The following is a 13,702-nucleotide window of genomic DNA, read 5'->3' as shown; positions in this document are numbered from 1 at the left end:
TGGGAATTGGGAATTGTTCCCTGGCAGGGTGGGCAGGGCTGGGATGGAATTCCCAGAGCAGCTGGGGCTGCCCCTGGATCCCTGGCAGTGCCCAGGGCCAGGTTGGACACTGGGGCTGGAGCACCTGGGACAGTGGGAGGTGTGGCAGGAGTGGCCCTGGGTGGGCTCTGCGTCCCTCCCCACCCGAAGCTGGGACTCCCTGGTACCTCGTGCACCCCGGATGAGCTGTGGGCCTGCTGTGCTCTCTGCAGTGTACAACTGGACGGTGGACGAGGTGGTGCAGTGGCTCATTTCCTACGTGGAGCTGCCCCAGTACGAGGAGACCTTCCGCAAGCTGCAGCTCAGCGGCCACGCCATGCCCAGGTCAGTGCCAGTCCCGGGTCAGTGCCAATCTGGTCAGTGCCATGTCCGGGTCAGTGCCAGTCCCGGGTCAGTGTCAATCTGGTCATTGCCATGTCCCGGGTCAGTGCCCGCAGTGTCCCCGTGGGATGTGTGCAGGAAAAGAACCAGGGCCTGGCAGGAGTCAGCTGCTCTCAGCACCTGAAGTTCCTTGGCCTGTGCACTGCCCAGTTCTGCTCCAGCTGTGAGCGAAAAGAGGGGAAATTCAGGTTAGATACAGGGAGGGAATTGTTCCCTGGCAGGGTGGGCAGCCCTGGCACAGGTGCCCAGAGCAGCTGGGGCTGCCCCTGGATCCCTGGCAGTGCCCAGGGCCAGGCTGGACACTGGGGCTGGAGCAGCCTGGCACAGTGGAAAGTGTCCCTGCCATGGCATGGGTGGCACTGGGTGGTCTTGAAGTCCATTCCCTGTAAGAGGAGCACTGGCTGGGAGTCAGCCTAAACTTGTAACAGGTTTGAAAAACCTCAGTGCATTGTTTTTAGATAAGGTTCCTGTTGCTGCAAAAGGGCCTTTTCAGCTGACTGGGAAGGAGAGATTAACGGGGGATAAAATGAGGGTGTTTTTGAGGCAGCACAATGTGTCCACATTCCTTCCAAGGGAGAGCTGTGGTTTGTGCTCTGTGACACCAGATGTAAAGGCAACAGGGATTTGGTTAAAAAACAGTTATTAGTGATTGGTAGGACACCAAAAGATGGGTTTTGATGGGAAATCAGTCTGTCATGCTCTCAGGTTCATGAATTAGGCCTGGCCCTGTTTTTTCCTGCACTCTCCCAGTCCCAAAAATGCCGCTGCAAAGTGTCCCAGAGACACCCTGGTTAGAGCCCACAGCAGCGAGGGGTTTGCCCTGGCAGCAGGGAGCGCCCAGGCCCTGCCCTGCAGCTCCCTGGTGCCTGCTGCGTTGCTGGCCCTGGTGGATGTGCCCGCAGCTCGTTTCTCCCGTGCAGGCTGGCGGTGAACAACGCCACCATGATGGGCACGGTGCTCAAGATGACCGACCGCAGCCACCGGCAGAAGCTGCAGCTCAAGGCTCTGGACACGGTGCTCTTCGGGCCTCCTCTGTGTGAGTACCCAAACCCGGCTGCCAGGCTGGGGAGAGACCCCCAGGCCACCAGGGGTGCTCAGACCGGGCACCAGAGCCAGGCCTGGTGACCCAAACTGCAGCCTCACCTGGGGGAGTCCTCCCAGCACAGTCCCCTGGAGCAGGAGCGGGCTGGTCTGGGATTCCTGGAGCATCCTGGGCTGGCATGCCCGTCCCAGAGGGCTCTCCCAGAGGTGCAGCTGGGATCTGCCACTGTCCTGCTGGCATCTCCTGTGTGCACAGTATAACCTGCTGCCCTTCCATGGTGCTGGAGGCAGCAGTCCTGCCTGCTCCCAGGGCAGCTGCTGCATGTCCTGGAGCTCTCTCATGATCCTGGGCTTTCCTGGGGCTCCACTGTTGTGTCCTGAGGCTCTGCTGGTGACTCAGGCTGTCAGCTACCCTGCTCTGGAGGAGGGCAGGAGCAGCAGGCTGGATGGGAAGTTCAGGGTGGCTGCTGGGAGGCCCTGGGCTCCTTTGATGCTTATCAGGATCTTAAGCTCTCTGATGTGGATCTCCACGCTCCAGGTGCTCCCAGTTCCCTCTGGCTCCTGGCTGCTCCCTGCTGAAGGTGCTTTTGTCTCTGCTTAGCTGGCATGGCTTTCTCCTGGGCTTTGGGTGCAGAGGGGTGGAATCCCCCCTTTCCTGCTGCCTGTGAGACGGAACACTACAGGAATTTTGGGGTTCCAGTGCTCGTGGCTGGGGCTTGTCTGGCCTCTCCCACTCCAGCACCCCCAAGTCCTGCTCCCCAGGGCTGCTCTCCAGCCATTCCCACCCAATCCTGGGAAAACTGCCTGCACAGTGTGGACCACAGCGTGAGGCTTGGCAGAGCCACAGAAAGGGAATCACAAGCCTGGCTTGCACCATCAGCCATTTTTGCTCAGTTATTGAGAAGCCTCCTTTTGCACAGGCACAGTTTGGTTTTTATTTATTGCCTGTGTTAATTGTGAAGGTTTTTGATGAGTTGGTGGCCTGGCCAGGGCTGGTGGAGCCGTTCTGGGTGAGCTCCTCCAGCAGTGGCTCCAGCCCAGCGACTCCTGTGCTGGGGGCAGAATTTTTACAGACTTGTTGTGCTGTGTAAATGGCAGATGTAATTTGCAGAGTGAATGGCTTGTACTGGCTGGGAATTAATGTCTGTTGCCATGCTGGAGCTGTTCGTTCTGCCCTGCAGCTCCCTGGCCCTGCAGCCTGACCCTCCCTGGGGCACGGAGATCAAAGTGTGCAGGGAGCCTTGGTGCTCCAGAGCCAGGGCTGCTCACCCAGCTCCTGCCTGGGACCTTTCCAGCCCAGGGCTGCTCACCCAGCTCCTGCCTGGGGCTTTTCCAGCCCAGGGCTGCTCACCCAGCTCCCAGCTCCTGCCTGGGACCTTTCCAGCCCAGGGCTGCTCACCCAGCTCCCAGCTCCTGCCTGGGGCTTTTCCAGCCCAGGCTGCTCACCCAGCTCCTGCCTGGGGGCTTGGAGCAGCCTGTGCTGTGGAAGTTGTCCCTGCTCACGGAATGGGATGAGCTTGGAGGTCCCTCCCAACCCAAAGCCATGGTTCTATGACTGCGTATTCGGGGTGTGTGAGAAGAGGAAATACACTTTAAATCTGCTGCTGAAGGAGAGATTGATCCCTTTTCAGAAGGTAAAATCTGCTGGTTTCTGGTCATCTGGATGGCTTTGTCTCCAGTCACGGGGTGTGGTTGTTTATCTAAACCAATTCCTTCGGGAATGGATTGCAAAACACCTTTCAGGAGCCATCAGCAAGTGGCAGCTTTGGGCAGTGCTCAGTGACCTGCAAAGCTGCACAAGTGCTTTGCACCTCCTTTCCCATGGCCAGGGGAGGTGGCTCTGGAGGGGAGCTGGGGTCTCTGAGCTGCTGGCAGTGGGAAGTGGTGCACAGGAACAGAGTTCAAGGGTTTGGCTCCTCTCTTGAAGCTCTGTTCACCACAGGTGTAAAAGCATTGATAAAAGCAGCCTCCATTGGAGCCCCCCTCCTCCTGCAGGCTCCTAAATCCAGACACCTGCTGCCCGTGGGGATCACAGCAGGTGGACACAGTGCTGTTCCTGCTGCTGCGTGAAGCTTTGCCCAGCCCAGGGCTCCAGGGCTGCATGTCTGGCTCGTGGCAGGGGTTTCAGCCAGATTCCATGGCCAGTTTCCATGTGGATCTGCAGGCTCCTGCCATCCCCCCAGGTCTGGTTCCTGCTGCCAGACTCCAGCCCTGCCATTTCCTCCAGCAAACAGGTCTGACCACTTCAGCTCTGCAATTAATCCAAGTGCAAGCGAGCGTGGTACAATTATAATGTAAGCAAGATGAGGTGATTCCTGCTGTGTCTGTCCCTTTGGGGTCCTGCTCCTGTGGTTCAGGAATTTATCTACCACAAAATACCACAACTTCAGGTGAAACATGGAATCCTAGAATAGTTTGGGTTGAAGGGACCTCAAATCCCACCCCTGCCATGGCAGGGACACCTCCCACTGTCCCAGGCTGCTCCAGCCCCAGTGTCCAGCCTGGCCTTGGGCACTGCCAGGGACCCAGGGGAATCTGGGAATTCCATCCCAGCCCTGCCCACCCTGCCAGGGAACAATTCCCAGTTCCCAATCTCCCATCCCAGCCCTGCCCACCCTGCCAGGGAACAATTCCCAATTCCCAATCTCCCATCCAGCCCTGCCCTCTGGCAGTGGGAGCCATTCCCTGGCTCCTGTTCCTCCATCCTTGTCCCCAGTCCCTCTGCAGCTCTCCTGGAGCCCCTCCAGGCCCTGGCAGGGCTCTGAGCTCTCCCTGGAGCTTCTCCTCTCCAGGTTGAACATTCCCAGCTCTCCCAGCCTGGCTCCAGCCCCAGGGCTCTCCTCTGGGCTCTCTCCAGCAGCTCCAGGTGCTCCTGCTGCTGGTGTCCCAGGGCTGGAGCTCTGCAGGTGCAGCTCTGCTGCTTTTGAACTTGGGAGAGAACTTTCTGTCACTTCAGCTCCTTCCCTGCTGCCCCCGTGCCCTGGGCAGAGCCCGAGGCCGAGGCTCAGACTGTTCTGTGCAGCTGGCTGTGCTTTCAGCCCTCAGAGGGGCTGGCACAGCCTGTCCTGCACCCTGTGGCCGTGGCTGCTCCCAGCCCCAGGCAGGCCTGGCTCACCCCGCACCTGCAAAGGCTGCGGGAAAAGCCACATACACCACGGAAAGCAGACTTCTCTCCCTTTCTCATCTCCTGTTATTTCTGGGACAGGAGGGAGAGCAGGCACAGTTTTATCACAGACTGATTGTTCTGCTCAGCTGCGGGACTTGGTGTCCTGCTGGGTTTGCAGCTCTGCCTGGGCTTGGTGTTTGAAAGAATGAAATGATTGAACAAGGGGGGAAGGTCTGGAGCTGCAGGAGGGTTGGCAGGATCAGATACCAGAAAAAAGCATCTACAGTGAAGGTGAGAAAATGGAGATGCTCCCAGGGCTGGAGCCCCTCTGCTCTGTGGGGCCAGGCCAAGGGGGAATGGCTCCCACTGCCAGAGGGCAGGGCTGGGTGGGAGATTGGGAACTGGGAATTGTTCCCTGGCAGGGTGGGCAGGGCTGGGATGGAATTCCCAGATTCCCCTGGATCCCTGGCAGTGCCCAAGGCCAGGTTGGACACTGGGGCTGGAGCAGCCTGGCACAGTGGGAGGTGTCCCTGCCATGGCAGGGGTGGCACTGGGTGGGATTTGAGGTCCTTTCCAAACTAAACCATCCTGGCATCCCATGCTTCTGCATTTCCATCCAAGCTGAGTTTTCCTCAGTTTCCTTATCCCCGTGTCTTTGGGCAGCGCCGGTGCAGAGGGAGGATGTGCAGTGCTGCTGTGCTGGAGCTGGGCACAGCTGGCAGCAGGGCCAGGACAGGGACCAGCCTGGGGTGGGGCTGGCAGGAGTGGCCCCGGGTGGGTGGGAGAGCAGGGCTGTGGTGGCTGTGGTGGCTGTGGTGGCTGTGGGAGGGTGGAACACACAGCACCTGAACACGTCAGCCCCCTGCTCTCCAGACGGGACCTGCAGGGGCTGGGGCTGAGGGATCTGCAGGCACTTGCCAGGATCTGCTCCCTGGAAGAAGATGTCAGCCCCCTGCTCTCCAGATGGGACCTGCAGGGGCTGGGGCTGAGGGATCTGCAGGCACTTGCCAGGATCTGCTCCCTGGAAGAGGATGTTGTGAGAATCCGTCCGGAGGGAGCGGGGCCAGCGCTCGCCTTGTTTAGCTCTGACTGTTGGCTTTGCTCTGCCTGTTCTCAGGCAGTGATGGGTCACAGGTGCTGGGGGAGGTGGTGCTTGGCTGGCTCCTGGGCTCTGGGGAGGGGTCCTGTCCCTCTCCCTCCGCAGGGAAAGCCTTGCATCACGGCCAGGGAGCAGCAGCCCTGGCCCCGCGTGTCCATCCGGGTCACTCCGTGCTGTGCTCTGCCTTTCCAACTCGGGTTTCCACCTCCCAGGTCCCCTCCTGTGTCCCCCCCAGCTCTGCCAGTGGGACAGATGTGGTTTAGCTCCAGCTCCTGTCTAACCCACCCCTGCCATGGCAGGGACAGCTTCAGAGCCACAGCTTCTCTGGGCACCCTGTGCCAGGGCCTGCCCCCTCAGTACAGGCATTTTCCTTCTATCTGGTGTGAATTGCCTGTTGTTTGGTTCCAAACCAAATTACACTGATCATTAAGTCCCAGCTCACTGGACTGAGCTGCTCTTTTGTTTGTGGCTTTTCCCGCTCACACTTGGTTGAGTTAGAGGAAAAAAATCTGCTTGACTCATCTTTTTGGGCTTTGTTTAGCACTTGAGCCCCCACTTAATTGCTTTCATCCTCTCACATGCATCAACACCTTTTCTTGAATTAACTGTTGAAACAGAGAATTTCCACACTGAGTTGTGAGTCTGATGGAAAGTTTGGCAACTTGACAGTTGGACACTTGAGCTGCCCCAGCTCTGTGATCTCAGCAGTGTTTTTCCAAATGTTTATTTTGTTCTTAGTTACCTGTGCTGCTCTGTGAGATCACAGCCACTCTGGAGGGTTTCCTATCTGCAGTTTCCCCTGTACCACTTATTGCCAGGCAAATTGAAGCTGGAAGATTCGGAATTTCATCTTTTTGTTGCTGTGGCTGTGCCTGCCAATTGAATAAATGTTGTCAAGCTTCTGTTTTCCCCCTGAAATACGGGCACAGCTCAGCGTTTCCCTTGGTGAATGCTGTGCCCCGATTCCCTGTAAGACTGCCCCGAGTTCTGCTGTCCCACTGGTGCAGGCAGAGCCCTTGGAGCTCTCCCTGGGTGCTTTGGCTCCAGCAGGGTCTCTGTCTCTCGCAGTGACTCGTCACAACCACCTCAAGGACTTCATGCTGGTGGTGTCCATCGTCATCGGCGTGGGCGGCTGCTGGTTCGCCTACATCCAGAACCGCTACTCCAAGGAGCACATGAAGAAGATGATGAAGGACCTGGAGGGTCTCCACAGGGCTGAGCAGTCTCTCCATGACCTACAGGAGAGGTAGGTTCCTGCTGTCCATGCTGCTGGAGCGCTGGGCTCTTCCTGCACGGTTCTGTGCCTCCAGGTTTCAGGAAATGCTTGTTTCCAGCTGCCGTGGAGCCTCTCACCACGGTCAGCCCCTTCCTGAGGGACTGGCAGAGCTGCCAGCAGCCCCTGGAGCTCAGCTGGGGCTGGCTCCTCCTGCAGGGACTCCTGGAGCAGGTTGTTCTTGTTCTTTCCCAGTCACAGCAGCAGGGAATGCTTTGGGTTCAGAGGGACCTTAGCTTGTCCAGTCCCACTCCTGCCATGCCATCCAGCTCATGTGGCATTTGTCATCCAAGGTTGTTTCACCTTGGCTTTTGATGGCAAAAAAGGGTGTTGGAGCAGTGGGAGAGTCAGGGATTTTACACATCCCTTCTTGAATTCCTGGAGCTGTGTGGGGAAGCAATACCTGAGTCAAAAGGGTGTTGCATACATCATTTTGAAGTATTAAATAGGAATATCTGGGCTTTTGGCATATGGATCAACACCTGCAGCCTCAGGAATGAGGTCTCTACTCCCAGGAATCACTGCAATGGTTCCAGTAGAACTGCTGATGGGAGAACGTGCTCCAAGAGAGCCTCTGGACATAGGGATCTTCTGGGACAGGGAGAGCCATCAGCCCTGGTGATGGCAAACCCATGGGGTGCTCTGGCAATGGAATATTTTAAGGGCAGATTTAGCAAATAACAGAGCAGGATAGTCTGGGGTTGGAACGATTTTCCGTGAGGTTTCAGTGGAGTTTGGGAGGACAAACCTTAACCAGGCTGCCCTGGGAGCTGATGGCTGCATTTCCAGTGACTTCTGTGAACATGAGTCTGATGCCAGGCTCTCATCATGGGGTGTGGTGAGTGCCCTGTGCGGGCACCAGGATCCTGAGCACGTCAGGCTGCCCTGCAGAGCTGCAGCCAGCCAGTTTTGGGATTCTGAATGGTGTAGGCCCAGGTCTGCAGCCTCACTTCTTGCCCACGAGCCCATGACAGCCCCCAGGGGTTCCTCCTGCCCATGAGCGTTGCTGGAAGGGCTCCTGTTCCCCAGTGAGGTGGCACCAGTTGGTATCTGCGAGGAGAGCGAGCTCCCAGGTGATGGAGCCACGCTGGGACCTTCCCCTGGCACAGAGTCCGCTCCCTTCTGTGGCTCCAGCCCACAGCTGCTTCCACACAGCCTCGTGGAGTTTAATGTTACAGCTTGGAAGCCCTCCCAGAGAAAGTTTGGTTTATTTTTCCTGCATCTGGAAGGAGACAGGAATCCCTTCCCTGTGTCCATCCCTGGAGCAGCTGGGTGTCACCTTCGAGCTCCAAACTGGGACTGCGCCTGTGGGGAGCGACCTTGGGCGCTGCTGCTGAGGGCAGAGCCATGTAAACAAGTGGATGTTCCTGGGAAGTTCAACTAATGCTCTAAAGCCCCTCAGGAAGCAACACAAAACCGCCAGTGCTCGCACGGAGCAGCTCGGCGGGCTCGTCCTCCACAGAGGGCACCGAGCAGGAGCTCGGGGACACGGGGGTGAGCTGGGGGCCTTGGCAGGCCTCCTGAGGGAAATCTCCTTCTTCACTTCCTCGTCCTGGCCCAGCGGGGTCCAGCGGGGATCTTCAGCTGCCACAGGAGCAGAGAAAGCTCCGGAGAGCCCTGGTGCTCCGGGGCCTGGGGAGAAGTTGTGCTCAGAGATTTCTTCTCCAGGGCTCGAAGGGCCCTTCTGTAGTGGCTGGGTGAAGCTCAGTGCTGAGCAGACCTCTGGAAGGTGCAGAGTGCCTCTCCAGTGCTGCTGGAATGTGCTAAGCAGCTCAGACACGCTCTGAGGAGTTGGGAATGTTCATTCCAAACCCCAGCCTTTATTCATCTTCAGAGCACGTTTGAGAACACCCCGCAGTAGTGGCACTTCCCAGTCCATTAAGTGACTCATCAAGATCATCAAGTCTTGGCACGTCCTAGTGAAGCCTGGAAGGAGTGGGCAGGTCTGTTTTGGAGAAGTGTGGAAGAGCTGATTGTGTGGAATCTTCTGGAACGTGAGCCCCCGGTTGCCTGGAGCAGCTGGGGCTGCCCCTGCATCCCAAGGCCAGGTTGGACACTGGGGCTGGAGCAACCTGGCACAGTGGGAGGTGTCCCCATGGCAGGTTGGTCTCACTGCTGGTTCCTGGTGCTGGGGATGGTCTGTCCTCCCCCCAGGAGCCGCTGCCTCAGGGGCTGCCCCTGCCCTGCTCAGCTGCAAACAGCCATAACACCCCTCAGCCGTGCCCCAAACTCCTGCTCATGCCCCTGGCCAGGCACGAGGGGGACACGTCACCCCAAACCTCTGCTCATGCCCCTGGCCAGGCACGAGGGGGACACGTCACAGCGTGTCACCTGTGTGAGTGCCCATGGCTGTGGGGCACGACGGGCCCCGGGCAGTGCCAGCAGGGCGTGTGGGGTGTCCTGGTGACTGCAGGGCTGTGCCAGCCTGTGTCAACACGTGTTTTCAGTTCTGCAGCACCTCTTCTTCACTGTCACCTTCACTTTGGGACAGCTCCGTGTCTCTGTTGAATTCCTCTTGGTAATGGTCTTGGCTAACCATGTCTTCCCCTGGGGACAGCTTTTTGTTGAACTCCCCTGGGACAGTTCCTGATCTCTGTTGAATCCCCTGGGACAGTCCTTGGTTTCTGTTGAATCCCCTGGGACAGTCCTTGGTCTCTGTTGAATCCCCTGGGACGGTTCCTGGTCTCTCTTGAATCCCCTGGGACAGTTCCTGGTCTCTGTTGAATCCCCTGGGACAGTTCCTGGTTTCTGTTGAATCCCCTGGGACAGCTCCAGGTCTCTGTTGAATCCCCTGGGACAGTTCCTGGTCTCTGTTGAATTCCCTGGGACAGTTCCTGGTCTCTGTTGAATCCCCTGGGACAGTTCTTGGTCTCTGTTGAATCCCCTGGGACAGTTCCTGGTCTCTGTTGAATCCCCTGGGACAGTTCTTGGTCTCACTTGAATTCCCTGGGACAGCTCCAGGTGGGTGCCATCTCCCCGGGGACAGGTGGCACTGGGATCCTCTCTGAGGGTCCCTGGCCCAGCTGGTGCCCTGCCAGGCTCACAGCCCTGCTGGGAGCCTCAGCACAGGGCAGCTCCTCATGGAGGATCCCACTGATCCATGGAGATTCAGGGTTTCATTGCTGCCACAAGTTCCTACTGATCAGTTCTGTCATGAGAGGAATAAGAAGGTCCAGGCAAGATGCAGGCATGTCTGAGTTTGCAGGATGTTTTTGGAGGAACATGGATCCGTCCCGTCTGGGTGGCCTGATGTGCTCTGGCAGATCTTCCCCTGCTTTGTTTTATCAAAGGCTTCGTTTGGGTGAAAATACTGAAAATTGAGCTTAATTTGAGCCTTGTTAGAGGAAATCTGGGTGTGCTGTGGGAAACGAAGAAAATGCACCCTGGGTATTTGATAAACAAATCAAACTGAGCCCGAGCAGTTGACAATTTCCTTTCTTCCCAGCCATGGTGAACTGTTTCCCTGGCATCCCCAAGGGCAGAGCAGGGCACAGGGCTGGCTTTGATGGGCAGAGCAGGGCAGAGCAGGGCTGGCTTTGATGAGAAGAACAGAGCAGAGCAGAGCTGGCTCTGGTGAGCAAGGCAGGGCACAGGGCTGGCTCTGCAGGCAGAACACAGCCCAGAGCTGGCTCTGATGGGCAGAGCAGGGCACAGATCTGGCTCTGCAGGGCAGAACACAGCTCAGAGCTGGTTCTGATGGGCAGGACACAGCCCAGAGCTGGCTCTGCAGGGCAGGACACAGCCCAGAGCTGGCTCTGATGGGCAGAGCAGGGCACAGATCTGGCTCTGCAGGGCAGAACACAGCCCAGATCTGGCTCTGCAGGGCAGCCCCTGGCTGCCTGGGGCCCAGGGAGCCAGCCCAGCACTGCCCTGGCTCTGATGGGCAGAGCAGGGCACAGATCTGGCTCTGCAGGGCAGCTCCTGGCTGCCTGGGGCCCAGGGAGCCAGCCCAGCACTGCCCTGGCTCTGATGGACAGAGCAGGGCACAGATCTGGCTCTGCAGGGCAGCTCCTGGCTGCCTGGGGCACGGGGAGCCAGCCCAGCACTGCCCTGGCTCTGTGTGCGTTGCAGGCTGCAGAAGGCGCAGGAGGAGCACCGCTCCGTGGAGGTGGAGAAGGTGCACCTGGAGAAGAAGCTGCAGGACGAGATCAGCATTGCCAAGCAGGAGGCACACAGGCTGCGGGAGCTGCGCGAGGGCACCGAGAACGAGCTCAGCCGGCAGAAGTACGCCGAGCAGGAGCTGGAGCAGGTGAGGGCTCACCTGGGGCAGGCACTGCACAGGGACGTGGCACTGGGGGCACTGCTGCTGCATCCCTCTGGGGAATCATGAAACAGAGTGGCTGCATTGGGGGGGTCCTTAAATCCCACCCAGTGCCACCCCTGCCATGGCAGGGACACCTCCCACTGTGCCAGGCTGCTCCAGCCCCAGTGTCCAGCCTGGCCTTGGGCACTGCCAGGGATCCAGGGGATTCTCTGGGAATTCCATCCCAGCCCCTGCCCACCCTGCCAGGGAACAATTCCCAATTCCCAATCTCCCACCCAGCCCTGCCCTCTGGCAGTGGGAGCCATTCCCTGGCTCCTGTCCCTCCATCCTTGTCCCCAGTCCCTCTGCAGCTCTCCTGGAGCCCCTCCAGGCCCTGCCAGGCCACCCTGACCTCAGCCCAAAGCTTCTCCTGTGCAGGTGAACAATCCCAGCTGTGCCAGCCTTTCCTGCCAGCAGAGCTGCTCCATCCCTCTGCTCATCCTGGAGCCTCCCCTGGGCTCTCTGCAGCAGCTCCAGCTCCTCCTGAGCTGGGGCAGGGCTGGGGCAGCTCTGCAGGTGGGCTCAGGGGCACAGGGGCACAATCCCAATCCCTTTCCTGCTGGGATCAGCCCAGGTCACGGGGATTTCAGGTCTCCCAGTGCTCGTGGCCAGGGCCAGTGGAGCTTCTCCCACCAATGCCCAGCTCCTGCTCCCCAGGGCTGCTCCCAGTCCCTTCTCCCAGGCTGTTGGTGCTGGGATTGCCCCGAGCCAGCTGCAGGACCTTGTCCTTGGTGCTGCTGAGCTGCAGGAGGCTCACGGTGCCAGCTCTCCAGCCTGTCCAGGTGCCCCTGGATGCCCCATCCCGTCCCTGCGCTGTGTGCCCACAGCTCCATGTCCCTGCCAGGTGCGGGCTGCCCTGGCTCTGTGTCCCTGTCACCAGCAAAGACATTTCCCAGTGCCACTGCCAGTCCTGGCTCCTGAGGGACAGCAGTCCTCTCTGCTCTCCATCCCCCCTGAATCCAGTGATGCTGCTGCTCTCCTGCCTTTGCTTTCCCACTCCCCTTTGTGGGGGAAAAGCCCCAAGTCTCTTCTCCATCATGTCCATTCCACATCCCAGTCGCTGCTGTGGTGCTGGACAGGGCAGGTGCTGGCACCTGGTGACATCCCAGCAGGAGCAGGGGGGTTGGACTTGCCCGGAGCTGCACCCTCTGGGATTTCTGACTCCCTCCCCAGTCCATGCAGTCCTTCTTTATTTGTGTTCATGGTTTTAGGGCAGATTTAGAATGAGTTCAGTTACACTTTCCATGTTTTCTCGTGGATCAGAGGGGTGTGTAAGGCTTGGGTTGGAACAGCCCTCTGAGGCCATTCCCCAGCACAGACACGGCCACCACTGACCATGTCCCCATTGCCACATCCTCCATGGATGTGACTCCAGCATTGCCCTGGGCAGCCTGTGCCAGGACAACCCTTTCCATAAGGAAATTTTCCCAGTATCCAACCTTAACCTCCCCAAACCTACAAGGAAGTCCAAACCCACAATCCCAGTAGCTACTTCCTGTCTCACCTGAGGGACAGTTGTCACCTGGCTCCAAGTTGCAGATCAGTTTAAACTGAAAGCCAGACCTGCAGGAGCCAGGCAGGTGCAGGTCTGGCTGTTCCAAGGATGTTCCAAGGATGTTCCAAGGCCGTGTGTGTGTATCCTCCCAGCTGTGTCCAGTCTCTTTTGCCACCACGGAGGATGGGGACAAAGCCGGGCAGGGATCCAGGGCTGCCCCTGGCAAGGCTGGCCCCAGTGTCCTGGGAGCCCTGGGGCAGTGCAGGGGTGCAAGCAGCAAATTCCCCTCCTGCCTGGGAGAGCAGCAGCCCCGAGCCCCTCAGTGCCTGTTTCCAGGAGTGCTCTTACCCAGCCTCTGTGGCCGTGCAGCCTCTCCTGGGCCTGGGTGTCCCTGCTGGCACACAGAGCTGGGGCAGCCTCGGGTGCCCCCAGCCCTGGCCCTGGAGCAGCCCAGCTCTCTCCCCTGCCCTTGCCCTGCGTTCCCGTAAGGAGCCGGGAGCTGCCGTGACTCTGGGTGCCCGGGCCGTCGGGAGGTGAGTACTGCAGAGTGCCAGCAGCACTGTGTGACCCTAACCCAGCACTGTCCCTCGGCTCCAGGACACTCGTGACATTAACCTGTCACCCCTGTGACCCCACAGCTCCCCCAGTCCAGCACAGTGCCTGCTCCCAGGAGCATTAACCACCACCTCCTTCTGCACCAGCTGGTTCTGATCACCAGAGCCACGCTGCAGGCTTGGGATGGTCCTGCTGGGGTTGGGTGTGCGGATGGAGAAGTGTCCCAGGAACTTCATCCATCTCTCCCTGCTCACTGGGTCACCTTCCACAGGCCCCAGCAGGGCCACGGACCCAGAAAGCACTGAGGGAATTGTGGAATGGAATCTCAGTCTGGTTTGGGCTGGAGACATCTTAAATCTCATCCCATCCCACCCCTGCCCTGGGGACACCTCCCACTGTGCCAGGCTGCT

At 58.9% G+C, this 13,702-nt stretch overlaps 1 protein-coding gene across 16 annotated transcripts in view; it reads left to right on the top strand.

Annotated features, from left to right (window-relative positions):
* STIM1 (stromal interaction molecule 1) overlaps window positions 1–13,702 on the top strand; it is a 75,554-nt gene that overhangs the window by 37,825 nt on the left and 24,027 nt on the right. For all 16 annotated transcript variants that reach the window (XM_085587774.1, XM_085587790.1, XM_085587822.1 and 13 more), the window contains 4 exons: window positions 252–363; window positions 1,341–1,456; window positions 6,735–6,912; window positions 11,011–11,188. In XM_085587774.1, the coding sequence (XP_085443900.1) occupies window positions 252–363; window positions 1,341–1,456; window positions 6,735–6,912; window positions 11,011–11,188 (584 nt within the window). The remainder of the gene's footprint in view (window positions 1–251; window positions 364–1,340; window positions 1,457–6,734; window positions 6,913–11,010; window positions 11,189–13,702) is intronic.

Source organism: Lonchura striata, chromosome 1 (assembly GCF_050655825.1).
Source record: "Lonchura striata isolate lonStrDom1 chromosome 1, ASM5065582v1, whole genome shotgun sequence".
Lineage (NCBI taxonomy): Eukaryota > Metazoa > Chordata > Aves > Passeriformes > Estrildidae > Lonchura > Lonchura striata.
This window is presented reverse-complemented; position numbering and strand designations above follow the sequence as displayed.